The 18,836-nt window shown below is 34.4% G+C and overlaps 1 protein-coding gene across 16 annotated transcripts in view; it reads left to right on the top strand.

Annotated features, from left to right (window-relative positions):
- The window catches only part of nrm (neuromusculin), a 1,323,427-nt gene that overhangs the window by 1,238,773 nt on the left and 65,818 nt on the right, over nucleotides 1-18,836 (top strand). For all 16 annotated transcript variants that reach the window (XR_011335314.1, XR_011335315.1, XM_069842000.1 and 13 more), the window contains 4 exons: nucleotides 963-1,229; nucleotides 3,567-3,923; nucleotides 7,351-7,608; nucleotides 8,682-8,939. Coding sequence is in view for 14 of the 16 variants with exons in the window: in XM_069842000.1 (XP_069698101.1) it covers nucleotides 963-1,229; nucleotides 3,567-3,923; nucleotides 7,351-7,608; nucleotides 8,682-8,939 (1,140 nt within the window). In the remaining 2 variants the exon portion in view is untranslated. The remainder of the gene's footprint in view (nucleotides 1-962; nucleotides 1,230-3,566; nucleotides 3,924-7,350; nucleotides 7,609-8,681; nucleotides 8,940-18,836) is intronic.

The raw sequence follows: 18,836 nt of genomic DNA, 5'->3' as shown, positions 1-18,836 counted from the left end.
TCAATAAGCTATCGCATGAGTTTCATAATAATGCGAACATAACCACAAAATGTATATTGAGGGGCTGGAAACCTGCAGCAAGACTGCGGCTGCAAAAGTAGCGCCTTGTGTGTGAACAGACTCGCAACCTCCAATTGGAACTTTTGCAGCACTCGAGTTGCGCAGCACGAAAAGTAGCGTGCAGCGCGCTACTTTTGGCTGACGTGTGAACACGACACGCAACTTTTACAGTTGCAGTACAAAAGTTGCGCAGCAAAAGTAGCGACGTTGACCGTACCTTTAGAAAGAGATCTAACTCGTTGGTTTGCACGGCAGACGGCTCACTCACAGCGAGCTCGTACTGATATGACTGGTGTAAAGTAATTGTGTGATTGTGTAATTTTTATTACCTATATTAAAAAGAAATATATTATATAATATATTATAATATTCCAGCCTTAAAGTCTACGTATTACTTAATTTTAAATATTCAGTTCTTTCTGTTACATGACTGGTCACGAATGTCGTTGTTTACGAATTACCAAGTCACGTCCTTCAACCCGAACAGACAAGACCGGCTGAACAACTATAGTATGTGTAACGTGCATCTTACGACTCAACGAACTGAAGTACGTTCCTTTATTATCGTTACGTACCGTCTCCATCTTCACGAAAGCCAAATAAAAGGGAATATATCCGTTAGTTCTTTTACCTGAAGAATAATTCCTGGTAACTGACCCAAAATTGCCTTCCCTAATGATGGAGCTGACACACAGCTCCAAAACCTTTGTTTCCACGTATAGCAAACACCGCGGCATTTTGCACCATATTGAACACTGTGAAAATATCAGATCATACCTAAATATAGCTACGTACTTAATGTTCTTATTACGAATATTAATAAACAGCAAAAAATTTAACACAACTTAAATCGTTTTTTCTTGGCCATGTTACATGACTGATTTAAAGTTATAATTTTTTAGATCCACCAGGAGCTGCAACATTAGTTTTCGAACCATCCAGAGTTGTGAAAAAAGGACCAGTAACTCTGAGGTGCAGTGTAGACGATGCTGGAAGACCAGAGACGACGACGTATCGCTGGTTGCGTGGCACGCATCTCATACAAGATGTGACAACTGCCAACTGGACCATTGACTCTGTGACTCTGGAGGTAGAATCTAACTTCACTTGTTTGGCCTACAATGAAGGAGGGGAGGGAGACCCTGCAACTGTGTACATTGATGTATATGGTAAGTCCTACAAATTACTATGCTTTACGAACGTTTCTTAGCTATTATGTAATTTTAAAGGAAACAATCAATAACGTGCTGATTATTGTATACACGGCAGTTGAGGAACGACTTTGATGCTACATGGAAGTCTCATGCCATATAGGCGTTTGTTCACTTTCACTTTGTCGTTCTGTGTCGAATTATTTCAGATGAAGAATGTTCGCTAGAGTAATATTTCAGGTATGGACTTTAGTCAAGTTCCAATCCTGATTACACACACCACCACTATAAGGTTCTTACTATGTAGATCTAGCTATATGCTACGGCACACACAAGCATTTGGTTTCAAGAGATAACGAATGACCTATAACACCTTAATTTACAATCTATTGACTATAGGAAGGTCAGTTTATGTTTATATTATTATTACTGTATTTATCCCAGGTGGTGACAGGATTTTTTCTCGTTGCCAAACTTTCAGAACGGCCCCAAGGTTCACTCAGCCTTCTATAAAATTGAGTACCGGGTCTTTCCCGGGGGTAAAAGGCGGTCAGAGCGTGGTGCCGACCACACCACCTCATTCTAGTGCCGAGGTCATGGAAAGCATGGGGCTCTACCTCCATGCCCCCCAAGTGCCTTCATGGCATGTTACGGGGATACCTTTACCTTTTTTTTTACTTACTTATTTACAAATTGCTTTTAAAGAACTCGGAGGTTCATTGCTGCCTCACAAGAGCCTGTCATTCAGTCCCTACCATCATATTCCACCTCCCACAAATCAATTTTACTAGTATTATCCTTTCATCTACATCTCCCCTCCCCAACGGTCTTTCTCCCTCAGGTCTTCCAACTAACACACTATATGCATTTCTGTATCCACCCATACGTGTTGCATGCCCTGCCCATATCAAACGTCTGGATTTAATGTTCCTAATTATGTCAGGTGAAGAATACAATGCGTGCAGTTCTGCGTTGTGTAACTTTCTCCTTTCTACTGTAACTTCAACCCCGTTAGCTCCAAATATTTTCGTAAGTACATTATTATTATTATTATTATTATTATTATTATTATTATTATTATTATTATTATGTCAACTGTCCGAAGACAAGTCTGAACCTCACAAGTGATACCAAGAAGGCACCACTCATGAGGCAACTAGGCCAGGAGACAATGGGGCAGGATGGCCAACTCCTTTCCCCCCTCCATTGCATACATAGCCGACTAGTCACATATTACGCTAGTCAGACTTCAGATGCACACAAACAATAAATTGTTCTTTCTCTGACACATATCGTCAAGTGAGATGTACTGCCTGATAAAAGATGTAGGCCTACATATCAGCCAGAACCGCAATCAGAGTATTATTATTATTATTATTATTATTATTATTATTATTATCATCATCATCATCATCATAATCATCATCTAAAGCTGTTTGAGAATAAGGTGCTTAGGAAAATATTTGGAGTTAAGAGGAATGAAGTTATAGGAGAATGGAGAAAGTTACAGAAGACAGAACTGCACGCATTGTATTCTTCACCTGACATAATTAGAAACATTAAATCCAGACGTTTGAGATGGGCATGTCATGTAGCACGTATGGGAGAATCCAGAAATGCATATAGAGTGTTAGTTGGGAGGCCGGAGTGAAAAAGACCTTTGGGAAAGCCGAGACGTAGAGGGGAGGATAATATTAAAATGGATTTGAGGGAGGTGGGATATGATTGTAGAGATTGGATTAATCTTGCTCAGAATAGGGACCGATGGCGAGCTCCTTAAAAGCCATAAGTAATGATTATTATTATTATTATTATTATTATTATTATTATTATTATTATTATTATTATTATTATACCACCACTTAATATCACCTAATATAGCTTATGGTTAAAAAATTTGAATAGTCAATAATAACATTATCATCATCATCATCATCATCATTAATTTTATTATAATAACGTTTTATTGTTCGCAAGTAAATATGATATTATTTTTTATGTGACTATTGTACAAAGGTCAGAATCTGTTTAGAAATTCAGATTGTTGTTAGTAGGCATATATGCATTTTTATGATGTTGTTTTTTCTTCAGAAGGCAATACATATTACGAATTACAATGACGATACAAAATGTTATTGTTCTCAGTGTATTACGCAGTTATTTTTAGTGGTATTAATATTTACATTATATACAACCCTTCCCTTCGGCCTCACTAATCATGTCAATAACGCAGTTATTCATGGAGCTCAGTAGAAGGTCGTATTCCATACTAGTATTATCATTTCCGAGCAGAAATTGCTAACAGTTTAGTAGATAGTAGTATAAGATTAATATTATTTCTGCTTTGTGTTTCAGCTCCCCCTGCCTTCATTGAGAGACTACAGCTGTACAATGGCGCACTGGTAAACGCTTCAAACATAAATATATCATGTCGAGTAGAATGCTCTCCACTCTGTGCTATACAGTGGCTTAAGGATGGAAAGCTGCTCAATTTAAATTCATCATCCTTGTATACGACGAACGAAACTATAATTCCTCCCGATACACGAACGAGCGACTTCGAGTCCATCAAATCGACTCTAATATGGAACATGACAGCTTGGCCAGGTGGACAGTTAGATCGAATCCACGACAGCGCCAATTACACCTGCCACAGCACCCAGAATGTAGTTGGACCTGGAGTGAAGAGCAGCACAACTTTCAGAGTGGAATGTAAGTAGACTACAGTCGTGATAGTTGTAATTAGAGCTGTACGCAGAACTTTCAATGAGGTGAGATTGAAGGGGGAGAACATTGTTTTTCATAAAGGGTTTATAATAGGCCTATGCAGATGTGATAGTCTCTGACGAACTAAATGGTCTATGCTTCTCAGCATTAGCACAGTCTAGTATATACAGTCACGAAGCTTGAGTTTATGAGGGTCCTAGAAACAATATATTGTGCAGGTACTATTTCGCATTGTCTGTAATGAGGCGATAGTAGCAATCCTTGTGGTTAGCAACTATCTATGGATGCATATTTACTACGTATTTAGCTTCGTGACTGTATATACTAGACTGTGTGTGGTATTAGCTACGTACATCTATGAGCCGCTTGTAAATTCGGGGTGAATAACGACAAATTAAGAGCCTTTCAATTGGACAGAAAAGAATAAATAATATGCAGAAAACCTACTATCTTAAATTTTAGTTGAACTATGAAGTATTCTGGTATATTAAGGACATGGAATGGAATAAAATATCATTAAGATAACAAATAATCACGTATTTAAAAGTTGGCTCGTTTATTTTAAGTGACATAGCAGGTTTTGAAAACAAACCATTCATGCGTCAATTTTGCTCTAAAGTATCCATCATCAAAGCCTTCGTAAGTGGACGTGCCGCTAATTATATCGAGAGGATATACCTACTCCATTTTTCTTATTTTGGTCCACGGTAAAATGCTAATTTTTACTCCATTTACTCCAGGAGAAACGCTCGTCCTTTATTTACAAATTTATAGTATAATTTTTGATCCAGAGAAAATACTCGTCTTTAACGTAAAAAAAGGTCAAAGCATAATCTCGGATTGTACATTTTACTAATAACCTATGCAGGTTGGGATTAAACGAAGTTTTAAGTAAAATATAAACGATTCTTCAAATAAAGGCTACATGTCTAAAACGTTACATTGGTTGTCTATTCGTTACCATTCTTCGCCATTGGACCCGAGATTCGCCGGTTCAAACCCGGTCGAAGGTAATAAATATCGTTAATTTCCTTCCTGCAGAAGAGAAGTAAAGCTGGGAGGTTCGTGTCATAGATTTACGATAAGTATCGGTACTCAAAAGTAAGTTGTTCTTAAATGAGAGAGCTCCAGCGAAAATTTATCGGTTATGTCAAACTTCGATTCAGAAGGTAGCACAGTGATCTAATATATATTATCTAAGAAGCAAACATTCTCATGGGGACAGATAAAAAAGTTATTTTTGTTTCTTTCACCATGTTAATCATGTCAATACAAGTACTTATACAAAGTTTGACCACTCGAACGCAATTACGAGGGCCGTAAAAAATAAGTTTTCCTGGGGCCGTTTACAGAAATAAAACACAATTTTATGGAAAGATTTATTGGAACAGATACAGCAATTGTTGAGAATTTTTTCAACATATTCTCCATAGGAATTGAGACATTTGTCATGCCGTGGGATCAACTTCCGTAGCCCTGTGTCGTAGAAGTCTGCCGCCTGCGATCGGAACCGGAGTGTAACAGCTGTCTACACCTCTCTGTCCATCCCATGGAATGACAAGTGTCTCAATTTCAGTGCGGATTAAGTATAAAAATAGTTCAACACTTGTTGTATCTGTTCAAATTTTTTTAAATTAAATTGTGTTTTATTTCTGTAAAGTGCCCCAAGGAAAACTTATTTTTACGGACCTCGTAATTGCTTTCGAGTGGCCAAAATTTGTACAGGGACATCATTTTATTTTTACTTCAATTTTTATTGTACCTGAGTTTTTGAATGTACTTCACTCCCACCCCTTCTACTAAGGAAGTTCCAACTCCACACAGAACCAAGACCGCAGATAGTAAGCAGTACTGAGTTACTGAGTATAGTACGTTCCAGAAATATGTTCGCGTTTTCCAGTGACGAAAGAGCTTTCAATATTGAATCATAGTTTCGCACAGGTACTGTCCGTTTGCCTACGTCGCATCCCGATTTTCCTCACCTGCTTCTGCTCGCCCCTCTGTAATAGCTGGGCTGTCTTAGCTCTTTTCTGAAAACATTAATTTCTCTTAGAAATTGGAAGTTTACGTAATATTATACAGCTGTTTAATTTAACTTAAATAAAAGGGCCTCGTTAAGTAATTAACTGTCACGTGATTTCCTCCCTTTCTACAATCCTGCGGCATAACCACTTGGACGGACAGTAGATAGCATGTCTGAGTAATTTTATATTTTCGGGTCGGGCAGAAGTGAAGATTGAATTTACAGTACGTAGAGTAGGTACAGAATTATTTCAACATGAGTTACTAGTACGAAGGACGAAACTGGCAATTGGACTTAGATGCAATAGTCTATAGTGCGATAATACGCACAAAAGAACTGAAGCCTGTATCGAAATGAACGGCCACCATTTTCAAAATTGTGTTTAAATATTCATATTATGATTATTTTTCAATTTAACTTCTTTCTCTATATTGTACGCTAATGTGCTGTAGACAGCATAATATACACTGCATAATGAATACGTTCGCATGGATAACTCACTTCGTGAGTAAAAACACTTATTCTTAATACAGTACTGTACTTTGATTAAAGAAAAACTTAATGAAAATTATCAAACTCAAAATCGCGATATTTCCTAGTTTACGTAAATGGATGAACTACTTTTCTTCCTTCCAATACCTAGTAGAGTGATTTGTGTTTTACGCCAGTATCATCGAATTCCAGTCTTGGAGAGGGGAGCAAGCGGTGTTTCCGGTTCTCTAAAGGTATAGACAGGTTAATATTAAAAATGTTAGTAAAAATAAAATGATGTCCCTGTACAAGCACTTCTTTTGATATTATTAACGTGCTGGGAGAAAAAGAAATTAACTTTTTTATCTGTCCCCATGAGAACGTTTGCTTGTAAGTTCACGTGGTTTGTCCCACGACCATGTCTGAAAATCATCCATATTATGCATACATTTTTCCGGTCTTTCCTTCTCCTATCTCAGGTACTATATCTGTAGTGCTCGGGAAAAGTGGCACAAGTCAAAAATGTTAATTTTACAGGAGAAGGAAAAAAACTGTCTTCACACTGATTTATGTTGATTTGATTTTCTTCTGTATGAATTATTGTAACGGGAGAAATATTTATGTCTCTATTCTCAAGCGAGCAGTAAGTTGTCAATAAATTAACAAAAAAATGTTTGTGGAAACTGACTTATGCCACTTTTCCCAAGCATTGCAGATATTTTTCCTGTTATTTTGTAAAATATAAAATGCAAGCGACATATTTATAATCTCAACGTAAACGTCAGTCATTTCATTTTCAGTAGTTTTTATACAAAATCTGTTAATTGTTTATAATGTAATTTTCCTGTTTTGAAAACCAGATGAAAGAGCTGAATGGAAATACAATGTGCTAATAATAAGCACGTATTTTGATTTCAGATCCTCCAGAAAACATCACAGTGTCGAACAAAATGGTGAACGTTACCGAGCAGCACATTCCAGAGAAAGTAATCTGCAGCGCTACTGCATACCCTGAAGCCAGTTATCAATGGAAGCACGACACCAGCTCGCTAGTTGTGAAAGGAAATGCTCTCATCCTCTCTGATCCTGTCACTCGCAATGATGGAGGAAATTACACCTGCGAAGCCAGCAACCGCCATGGGAAGATTACCCAAAAAACCTTAATTAATGTCCTTTGTAAGCAAAACAAATACTTCGTTCATTAAGATATAATTCAGTTACCTGAAAATTCAAAACTTTTTAATTAAAAACTATATCTATAGGTGTAACAAAATAACACATTTGATTATTTATTATCTTTTCAATTATTTTGTTGTTTGTTTACTTTATTTACTTTACTTTACTTAGTTACTTTACATACTTATATTTACTTTTTATTTATTTATATACGTAGTTGTTTATCTATCTATCTATCTATCTATCTATCTATCTATCTATCTATCTATCTATCTATCTATCTATCTATCTATCTATCTATCTATCTATCTATCTATCTATCTATCTATCTATCTATCTATCTATCTATCTATCTATCTATCTATCTATCTATCTATCTATCTATCTATCTATCCTAATCTAATCTAATCTAATCTAATCTGTCTGTCTGTCTGTCTGTCTGTCTGTCTGTCTGTCTGTCTGTCTGTCTGTCTGTCTGTCTGTCTGTCTGTCTGTCTGTCTATCTATCTATCTATCTATCTATCTATCTATCTATCTATCTATCTATCTATCTATCTATCTATCTATCTATCTATCTATCTATCTATCCACTCAATCACTTACTTACTTATTCATTCATTCATTCATTCATATGTATATTTAAAATTTTTATTTGGTCATGTATTCATTCCTTTATTAAGTTCTTTTCGCGCTTTCATTCATTCCATTATGTCTCAATATAAAATATGAAATAAGAATGTGTACAGTACTTATTTTACTCCTCCAAATACTCAACTGTTAAGAATAAAACTTTTAGGCCTATGATGTCTGTGACAGCAAATGTTTCCTATTAGAAAAAAGTACTGCATTTGTTTTTGTAGAAATATAATTTGTGATATTGTGTTTGAATTATCTAAGTCGAAACACGGAACTTTAATATTTACAAATTTTATACGGTACTTCAAGTATAAATATGTGAATAACATCACAGATATTTTGTAAATGTGGTATATTTTATAATGGTTTCATTTAGGTTATAAATACATAATCAAATACTGTGTCATGATATTTTTGTGTACATTTTATTTGTATAGATAAGCCAGAGTGCGGCATCACTCAGGGGGATGTAGATGGAAAACTAGCTCTAATCTGCACAGCCCATGCAAATCCTAAAGAAGTAGACTTCACATGGCGAATAAAATCTGAAAATTACACACTTGACGATAATATTGAGAAGAAAGGACTGCAAAGCATACTGATATTAGACAACAGAGTCGAGCAATTCCGAACCTATGTGTGCATCGCAAACAACTCGGAGGGAGCATCAGTTCCGTGTGAACGGGATGTTACACGTAAGTAGACATCTGTAATTAGCGCCTTGCTTATTCACACATCCCGTGTTTCCATTTAAAGAGGAAGTCAAAATCATTAATATATAATTAATGAAATAGAAATAAATTAAGGAAACAATTAAAATGGAACTGAGTTTTATCAACAGTAATCTCAAGCCTCGAGTGACATTTATTAGGAATATTTCGTGAATAAAATAAAAATGTAAATAATATATCCCCAAAATTCGCTTGCAAAATGTTAATAATTGTATATTTATGAATATTTAACCTATTCAGACATTATGAAGTCGAAATAGAAGAATAACGATTACTTCAATAAAGAAATTGAATGTTATTCAGTAATTCCAATTGAGAAAAGCGAAATACAGGTTTAAAAACGTTAATTTCTCTTGTTATTATAACAGAAATATGTTTTCATTATCTTCTGAAATCATAATTTAATTTAAACATTTTATAGTATAATTAAAAATAACCTGATTAATACATTAATTAAATTAACCATTATTGTTATGAAGGAGTGTCATTTTCTTTAGATACAATGGACATGGAATTATAAGATGGAGATGTAGATGTGGAAGTAGGATTTCGCACTTTATTTAGTACCGGAACAATGGATTGATGCTCATAGACTTACGTGGAAACAGTTGGCGACACTGACTAAACAAAAGAACGACCATGCGATAAATTGATAGTGATAAATCGAGCTGCAGAAATTATCACAATGTATGACTGTGATCGGTTGGAATTCAAAATTTCATTACACCTAATTGGTCGAAAATGAAATGACGTCATATAAACGAAATAGTCATTAGTTATTGAAAGTGCAAATATTATGCTCACTTGGTATTCCCCATTGCAGTTCGAATTGTTTGTTCTGTAATACAGTGAAACCTATCTAAAGCGGCCATCTGAAGTTACCTTGTAAAATGGCCGTTTTATCAGGTGGCCGCTTGATTAAGGTTGCGGTTTTTTATTAATCAGCATGAAAGTACTGAATTTCATTGACTTTTTAGTACTGTGCGCGTACAACAATCGTGCATATTGATGTCAGCCTCTTCCATTCTTGCAACTAGCCTTTTCAAAACTCAATTTCTTCGCCCTCGCACACTTGAACCATTCGTAAACGAAATCATTCACATTACTAAACACAGATTCTCTCTTCTTTTTTGGCCACCATACATATTTTCCTCCCATTCTTTTAATATTTCATCTTAATTATACCGTGTATTTGTGTCCTTCCACATTTGAATATTTCTGCAATTTTTCTCGCAGATGTTCCTTTCTCACTTTCTTAAATCATTTTTCGTCTCACCTCTCAACTTAATACCACTCTACATTTATTGTTAGATATAATTTATATCTAAAACTAACGTCACAGTTCCTCTGAATCAACTGAATGAAAAGAAGAAAAATTCGTAAAAGCTGGTCCAAATAGAAAAAGAGGAGGAAAAAAAATTAAAAAAAAATTCGAATGGTTAACTACTGACCTAAAACATATTGTGACATTTTCGATAGAAAACGTCCGTGTTTCATTCCTTTAAAAACGAGTAAGAATTTATAGCTGCGCAGGGTCGGAGTGGAAAGTGACAAAAGAGTCATAAAACATTAACCAACTAACCCCAAGATATGGAGGGTGTACTGTTGTACACTTAGCTATTGTCCCCTGTCCTCTAACCATCGAAAAAATAGGTCAGACAGTATCCGTGAAAAAAATTTTTGTTGGACAGTGACTGTTATAGTCAGGTTCCAATCCAAACAGACCCCGGCCGCTGGCCGAAGCATGAGGTGGCCGCTAAATAAAGAGACAATTTGTATTGATCTTATGGCAAATCCAATTGGTTCCAGAGAAAATTGGCCTTATGGCCAGGTGGCCGTTTAAATGAAGTGACCGCAAAGGCAGGTTTCACTGTACTCCTATAGACCTAAGCATTATATAATACTATCCATCCGAATAAAAAATGCGCAAAATTATCTTCCTAATGAATTGAAGGTATGAGAATGATACAGTCCTAAGCCACACAGACAAAATTTTACAGGAAGCGTATTAAAGATTTACAGTCCAAAGCTATTAAGTGCGGTATCATAATTTCTTCGTCGTGTACTTACGTCATTAATTTTGTTGAGTAATTTTTATAATATTTTACTGGTAGCTTCCCCATATGTGTAAGAAATAAACTCGCACAAAAAACGAGTTTTGTTAAAAGTGTTGTTTTGAACTATCTCATTCTCACCCCTTCAATTTTAATTTAACTCGACATATTTTTTACAAGATGGTGCCTTATTTTGTACTCAACGTCGTTGTTAGCATTCCATGTAAGTTGGTTAAACTGTCACACGATGAGTGGATGAGTGGTTACTATAGAAACTCTAGAAATAAAAATGTTGTTACGAAATACGTAAGTAAATTATTGGCATCTGGGAAGATCATACATAACCAATTCTTAACTAATCGACAGCAACCACATTATCACTGATGATCATATTGGCCATGATAAAATTAATGTAATCAATTATTAAATCTTTTAACAAAAATACTCAGATTACATTAATGATTTATTTAATCTTTATTTAATACAACAGTGTATGACAACGTGCGGTAATAAATTGGCCTACAAATAGATTACACACAGCCATTTCTCACTGCATTCAGATTATACTTTTTTATATTTTAGATTACATACAGCCAGTTCTCATTGCATTCAAATTAAACTTTTTTTTATATTTTCGTGTAATATATAAAATTAAAAATTATCTTCACAATATGTATTTATTTAAATTTAAACTACGACGATCGTACAAAAAATAACATAGGCCAACACTACTTGTTTGTTAAGTGCGTAAAATGGCTGTGATGCATATTGTACAAAATTTGTGAAATGGAAAAACTCGACTGCATCTTGTTTATTCAAACTTCTCGTCGATTCGATTGTAATACACTTACTCCACAAGCAGCGTAATAGGATATAAACTATTACTAAACTGAAATGCGAGAATAGATTAAGTTATTATTTTGTTCACTTCTAATATGATTATTCATTTTATTTAACTTTTTTAAATTCACTGTTTCTATAATGTTGGTTTAAAAATGAACTGATGATTACTTAGCGAATAGAAAATAATTTAAGAAATCTATTTATGCGGACTTATATTTTTCCTAGAGACACAGTAAAACTATTTTTTTCCTTGTCATACTTTTATTCAATATTGATACACACACACACACACACACACACACACACACTAGGTATGATAAATGACTGAAGCTAACAATATAAGACCTGAGTACAGCATTGCATGTTTATAGACCTGGAGAACCACATTACATTCTTCAGCGTTACAAATGTCAGCTTCTTAAACGTAAAACCCAAGTCGGAATATACTGTAATGACTAAAAAAAAAATCCTGAATCCAGTGGCGGTTTCTGGTTTAGTTGTAAGTTCGCGCAATCACCACCTTTACCACCGCCATTATTATATTCTTTTAACTGAATCTAGAGCAGCTATTAGTTTAAAAGCAACACAACATTCGTTTTCATTCAGTCTAGCGAAGTGTGGTAATTTTATTGCCCTGCTACCGAGCTGACGATCAGAATTCTCACTCTTTTCTGGTGCGCGCTCATCTAGTGTAGCAATTTTATATAGAGTCGTAAGGGAATGTATTGCAAATGGTGGTGACAGTCACCATGCAACCTAATAACAGCTGATCCTGTATACAGTTATATTTTATTCGTTATTTAATTGTAAAAAGGAATCACATTTTATCATATTTCGTTACTTATTTATTTTTGCTGGATTTAGGCCTACATATGTGTTGTATGGTTTGAAGGCCATTTTCAGAACGCAAAATTAACTGCAACCACATACAGTATAAATTATACCCCGAACTCCCACAATCTGAATCCTTTGAAACGAGAGTAGTACGCTACTTTGTAGCCAGGTCACTCAGTAGAACATAAAAGTGTAATATTTCTTTGAACAAAATACCATTTTCATTTTATATTTAATTAAGTCGAAACCTATTAATGAAAATTACTTGTTTTTTTTTATAACTACAGTTCAGTATTGATGTTTTTTTTTAATTACGTATTCTGCCAGCAAGTTCAATATTTCTGTTCTCTCTTTCTGATACTCAATTTGATGTTACATAAACTCTAATAATTAATAACAGTAGCCCTATATTATATAACGACTTTCAAAAGTGGAGCTTTATTACCGAGTGAGTCAAGTTAGATCATGACCGTTAGCCTATTCGTTATTTGCTGAAAATTAGGAGAAAATAAATCTACAAATTCAATTAGGATTATTAAATCTGTTATATCAGTGAAGATGTCAGCTGTATTATTGTTATGGTAATAATTCTTATAAAAGGCTTCATAACACGTTGCTAAGTAAAATAAAATAGCAACTTGTTTTCCATTTTATTTAACAATAAAGGCAAACTTTTGCAGTTGCGACGAAAGTAGATATCAAATATGCTAAATAAGTCTTCAGTGTTTTTGAACGAGGCTTAAGCCGAGTCCAAAATACGGGATGAGTCCGCTAAAGGTTTTGCGTACATTGTGCATACAGTAGTTTTTAGTAAAATCTCTCTAAATTGTATGAAATAAAATAAAATAATATAAATGTAAATAAGACTATGTAAGGCATTGTCAGTCAATTGCCATATTCTCACAGTTGTCCGATAAACATAATGAAACTATGTTGGAATATTAAAGTTCTATTTTTCTGATCGAAAACAACTATTTTAGAGAGCACGTACTAAGAAGTATATGTTTTAATTAAGAGTAGACCTACATTACTGTAAAATTAATATTGTTCAGTATCCAGAAACAACGAATTTGAAGTTTCAACTTAATTTATATCGCCTTAAAAATTTTGTTTCTTATTCTATTTTACTTACCCTAAGTCTCGTTCAAATTGTAATAATCATGCAGTTCATATTGTCTGAGTGATGTATTATGCGACCATCAGATTTTATCAGTTACGATGATGATGATGATGATGATGATGATGATGATGATGATGATGATGATGATGATGATGATGATGATGATGATGATGATGATGACAGTGATAGTGACTACGATGACGACGACTGTGTTGAAATATTTGTAAAATGTAATTTTTGTTCAACACCTTTGTGCATTTTCTCGACAATGGGATCACATGTTTAGAACCACCGCATTTGTTGTAATTCAAATAGTTACACTTGCTGTTTTCAAGCCTACCAGTATCATTATTATATTGTTAAATAATTATTTTAATAAAAATGATATTAAAGTTGCCATACAATAAAATATGAGGAAAGAAAGTTAGTGTAGTTTCAGATGTACTAGGCCTACTGATTTATAAAGTTAATCCTTAAGAATCCCCATTTTGAACAATTTGAATCTACAGTATATGCTCTAATAATTTTTCACTAGTCCCTCTTAGTTTTTTTTTCTGTAATGTTACAATCTACTGACACTGATGCCAATTACTGCTGATAACCTAATATAACTTTCACAGTACTCTTCAAATGCTGCATGCATGAATCTTCACGCTGAAGTTCCAGTTCACTTTGCCATGCATTCATAATCCCATCACACATGGACAGTGATGGTGGTAGTTAGCACTTGGAAGAAATTTAGAAAGCATGTTAACAATTTAATAATTTCAAGTTTTAATTGTAACCGACACAAAGTAAGTTAAGAGTTTTAAAATACCGGTATGTAAAATTATTGATGCAGTAACAAGTAGTGATGTAAAAAAAACTGTTTTAATCCGTTTAAATCCATATACATCGGTTTTTATGGGTTTAAAACTCTGTTTACTAGGATTAATTGGATTTATTGAATGTAACCCAAACATCACATATGCCATCCATTTTGCATATACATCCGGGCGTTTTACTTCTGTGTGCTAGGTGCTAAGGTTGTTGGTTCGTGTCGTGATACTGTGCTGTGTAAGCTCGTGAGGACAATGAGAAGACTTTCAAGCATTTGGAATAATTTTGAAACAGCAGGCTTATGTTCTGGACAGGCTTTATATTCAATTGCTTCGCGAATGTTACATGTGCCATCTTCTTCGGCTGCAAGTGAGAGAAACTGGTCCGCTCATGGCAACATTGATACAAAACTCAGAAATAGGCTGTGTCCTGAAAGGTTGGAGAAACTTGTAATGGTAAGATGGAGTCTTAAGTCCACTAGTTCTGAACCAGTAAATCCAGAGCCTACAAAATCTGATGAAGCAACTACTGAGGAAGATTAGATTACCAACAAGAAATGAGGAACATATTTGTTTTCTAGTTTAACTAACTATGGTAGTTTTCAAAATGACAAGAGAAAAGGTGTTTATTATTTTTAAGTTTTATTCCTCTTATTATTAGCGTTGCTATATTACATTTGTAGCATGTATTTTGAAGAAAATTTGCTTTCAATTTTCTAGCTCAAAAGTATTTAATTTTGAAAAGACGAAAACTATGAATTACGTTGATATTATTATTATTATTATTATTATTATTATTATTATTATTATTATTATTATTATTATTATCATCATCATCATCATCATCATCATCATCTACTTGCATTCTCATTTTTATTATTAATATTTGTGTCAAGAATCTTTTTAATTTGATAATAAATCCAATTAATCCAATAAAACATGATAAAAAAAACATTTTAAACAGCATTCTGGTTTAAAACCAATAAAGCCGATCCTGTTTAAAACTTACCGACATCACTCCATTCACATGACGGGTCAGTAGACGTTATACACACCCGTGATTTCGCCTGCGAAACCTTTAAATACTTCCCACCTGTCTGGGCTGATATTTGGGCTGCCTAAACAAAAATGAACGGCTTAAATCAGACACCATGTTTATATAATATATGTACAAATATTTGCAATGGAATTACTGTATGTCATCTAAATGATACATTACTAGGCAAGTGACGTCAGAATAGTGTGAAGTAACTCATTGCCGTTGCTATGCAAATCACATCAGATGCTGACATTTTCGTAACATTTTAATCATAGACACTTGAGCATAAACGTTTCACGTTAAAAATAATATTATGAACATTAATTCATAGGTAATTTGTATCGCACGTAAAATGATTACTAACCTGTTAAGTTACACGGATATAATCTTTGAAGGTAGGGCACAGAAGAGCTCCTGTAATTTAGTAACTTCGACACTAGAAAGAAATAAGATATCAGCTTCACGTTTGTCATTCGTTCCCAGAGAAAAGAATCCCAAAGACTGTGGAATCAAGATCATTATGGCATAGAGAACAGAAACAACGATCTTCCAATTTTATCTTGCCTTTCAGCTCAGGTGAATAATTATAAAATGTTATACAATTTCTGTTTTAAATTACATAATAAATATCTTGTTTTCCATGTAATTCAAGGGTTGCATTGCTAGTTGCAAATCCAGCAGACCCTATTTGATTCTAGGCAGTAAATTGAAGATTGTCCTCCTTTCCACAGAGATCGAATGTGTTTTTCTTTTCTTGTTTATTTCTAAGTTGTCTTATGCCTTGTATCATGCAGGCCCTAAGACCCAGGAGTCTAGTTACTTATTAATGTCTAGTGTTGATTTATAATCCTCATTAAGGATGGGACGAACCTAAGGATCCGAATTTTGAAAGTAGATTTTGATGAATAAATATCTTTAGCTTAATATTATCCTTACATTTATAATTCAATAAGCTAAAAGGAAGGCAGAAGATAGGAAAGACTGGAGAATGCTTGGTTTGCAGTGAGAGACTTGCCCGTGGGCAGAACACTGGAATGAATGAATGAATGAATGAATGAATGAATGAATGAATGAATGAATTTTTTTATTTTAGTACGTTATTTTACGACGCTTTATCAACAGCTTAGGTTATCGAATGAATGAATGAATGAATGAATGAATGAATGAATGAATGAATGAATGAATGAATGAATGAATGAATGAATGAATGAATGAATGAATGAATGAAGCAGTAACAAAGATAGCATAAATATAGAACTTGCCATTTACAGAGATATTAATTAAAAGTTTTATTTTTTCCCTAATATTTTTTACTTAAAACAACTTTCTTGTATATGAAAGTAAAATTATTCAACATAAAGTACCTACAGTAATACATTAATAAATGTATTCAGGTATCCCATTACAAAGTTAGCTATAGGATTACTTTCATTTATTTTTTTCTTTCTCTTTCTCTTTCTCTCCTTATGGAATATATTTTACGGTCCTATTATGTGTGTACTCCATTTGTTGTATCGTCAAAATACTAAAGAGAACATGCGCAAATATTTATACTGCCCAGATTATTACTCACTGCTTACAATATTATGTAATTTTAATTTTCATTATTTGTGTTTAATTTATAATTAGCTGTTCTAGTTACATGCAGTAGAAGTGTTGCATTCTATACAACAGATTTATAAAATTATAGTAGAAACATTTCCTCTTCAAATGGAACCACGGCCATATTTGTCATGTGTATAGTACTGAAATCAAAATAACATATAAAATAGTGTTTGCTTAAACCTTCCTTCATAATATAATAACTGTACGCTTGTTAAACTATATGTTTTCTTAGTTTATTAGCATTATATAATATATGTTTGGTGTAACAAAGAAATAAGTGATGTAATGAAATTTTTAAATCTTCAGTGTTTTTATTCAATTCGCTTCTTTCATGATTATGTGTTCTATAATTTGTAAATATTAGAACTACGGTATATGCCATGGAGGTTGTACATAAATATCTGTTTTTCTTTTATGAATGGCAGTTGACATTGCAACAACATGAAAATTCCTAAACTAACATATACCTACACCAAACTATAATATACGGGAAATATAAATTTAGTAGCAAAAATTTCTGATGTTAGGAATTATAATACGTCTAGCCAAGAATGTAGTATTAAATGGCAACATTAAATTATTAATTGTACACAGCAGTACAAACGATTATTAACTATGAGGAGCAGTCAAATGAAAATGGGTTACCATGCGTGTTTCTGACGGCGGGCAAGTTTGTACCACTGGAATTTGATTGCTGAACTAACATTTGGTGGTGACTCACAAAAGCACAGTTACAAGCTATGCTTACAAACTAGTCGTTCGTTTATTGTGCTGGAAGTGAGGTTAGAGATACGTGTGTTCATCCAACATCACTGATGGAGGCAGGTACAGTACGATTATTTAGTCCTGACAGTCGCCAAAGATGTGCGCCTGGGTCAGGTGAGTCCATTTAGTTATGCCAAGAGGTGTTTGGGTTTGTCACTCACTTGCCTTCGGAGTGATCGGATGTCATGCGGTAGAGCTGTATGTTTCTAGTACAATTAAGCTGTACTGCATTCCTTTACCGACCGCTCGCCCTTATCTCTACTCCTATTACTTCCCCTCTTTCGCGTCACTGAGCTGTCAGGACTAAATAATCGGTCTGTAAAGAAGAACAGCGAGGTGTAGTACGATTTTTGGCTGCTGAAGGAGTAGGAGGACGAGAAATCCAACGTCGCATGTCTGCTGTTTATGGCGAACACATGTTATGTTCGCGTGTACTGGAATGGCACGAGAGATTCCAAAAGGGACGTATGTCACTGTAAGACGATGCTCACCCAGGACAGGCTCGTCATGCCATCACTCCTATTGTTATTGCTGATGTTGTTGGGTTTATATGGGGAAATCGACGGATCACTGTGGAAGAACTTCGTCGTTTGGTGGTACACGTCATTGCGATAAAGCACCTGCATTACCGAAAAATCTGCGCGCAATGGTTTCCACATCAGTTGACGGAGGAACAAAAAACAAACAGAATATCTGCTTCACTGGGTCACTTGCAGCGATACCACGAGGAAGAGTATGCATTTCTGTCCCATATTATCACTGAAGACGAACTGTGGTGTCACC

The sequence above is a fragment of the Periplaneta americana genome, chromosome 12 (genome assembly GCF_040183065.1).
Source record: "Periplaneta americana isolate PAMFEO1 chromosome 12, P.americana_PAMFEO1_priV1, whole genome shotgun sequence".
Lineage (NCBI taxonomy): Eukaryota > Metazoa > Arthropoda > Insecta > Blattodea > Blattidae > Periplaneta > Periplaneta americana.
Note: the sequence above shows the minus strand (reverse complement) of the source record. Positions and strands in the feature narration are given on the sequence as shown.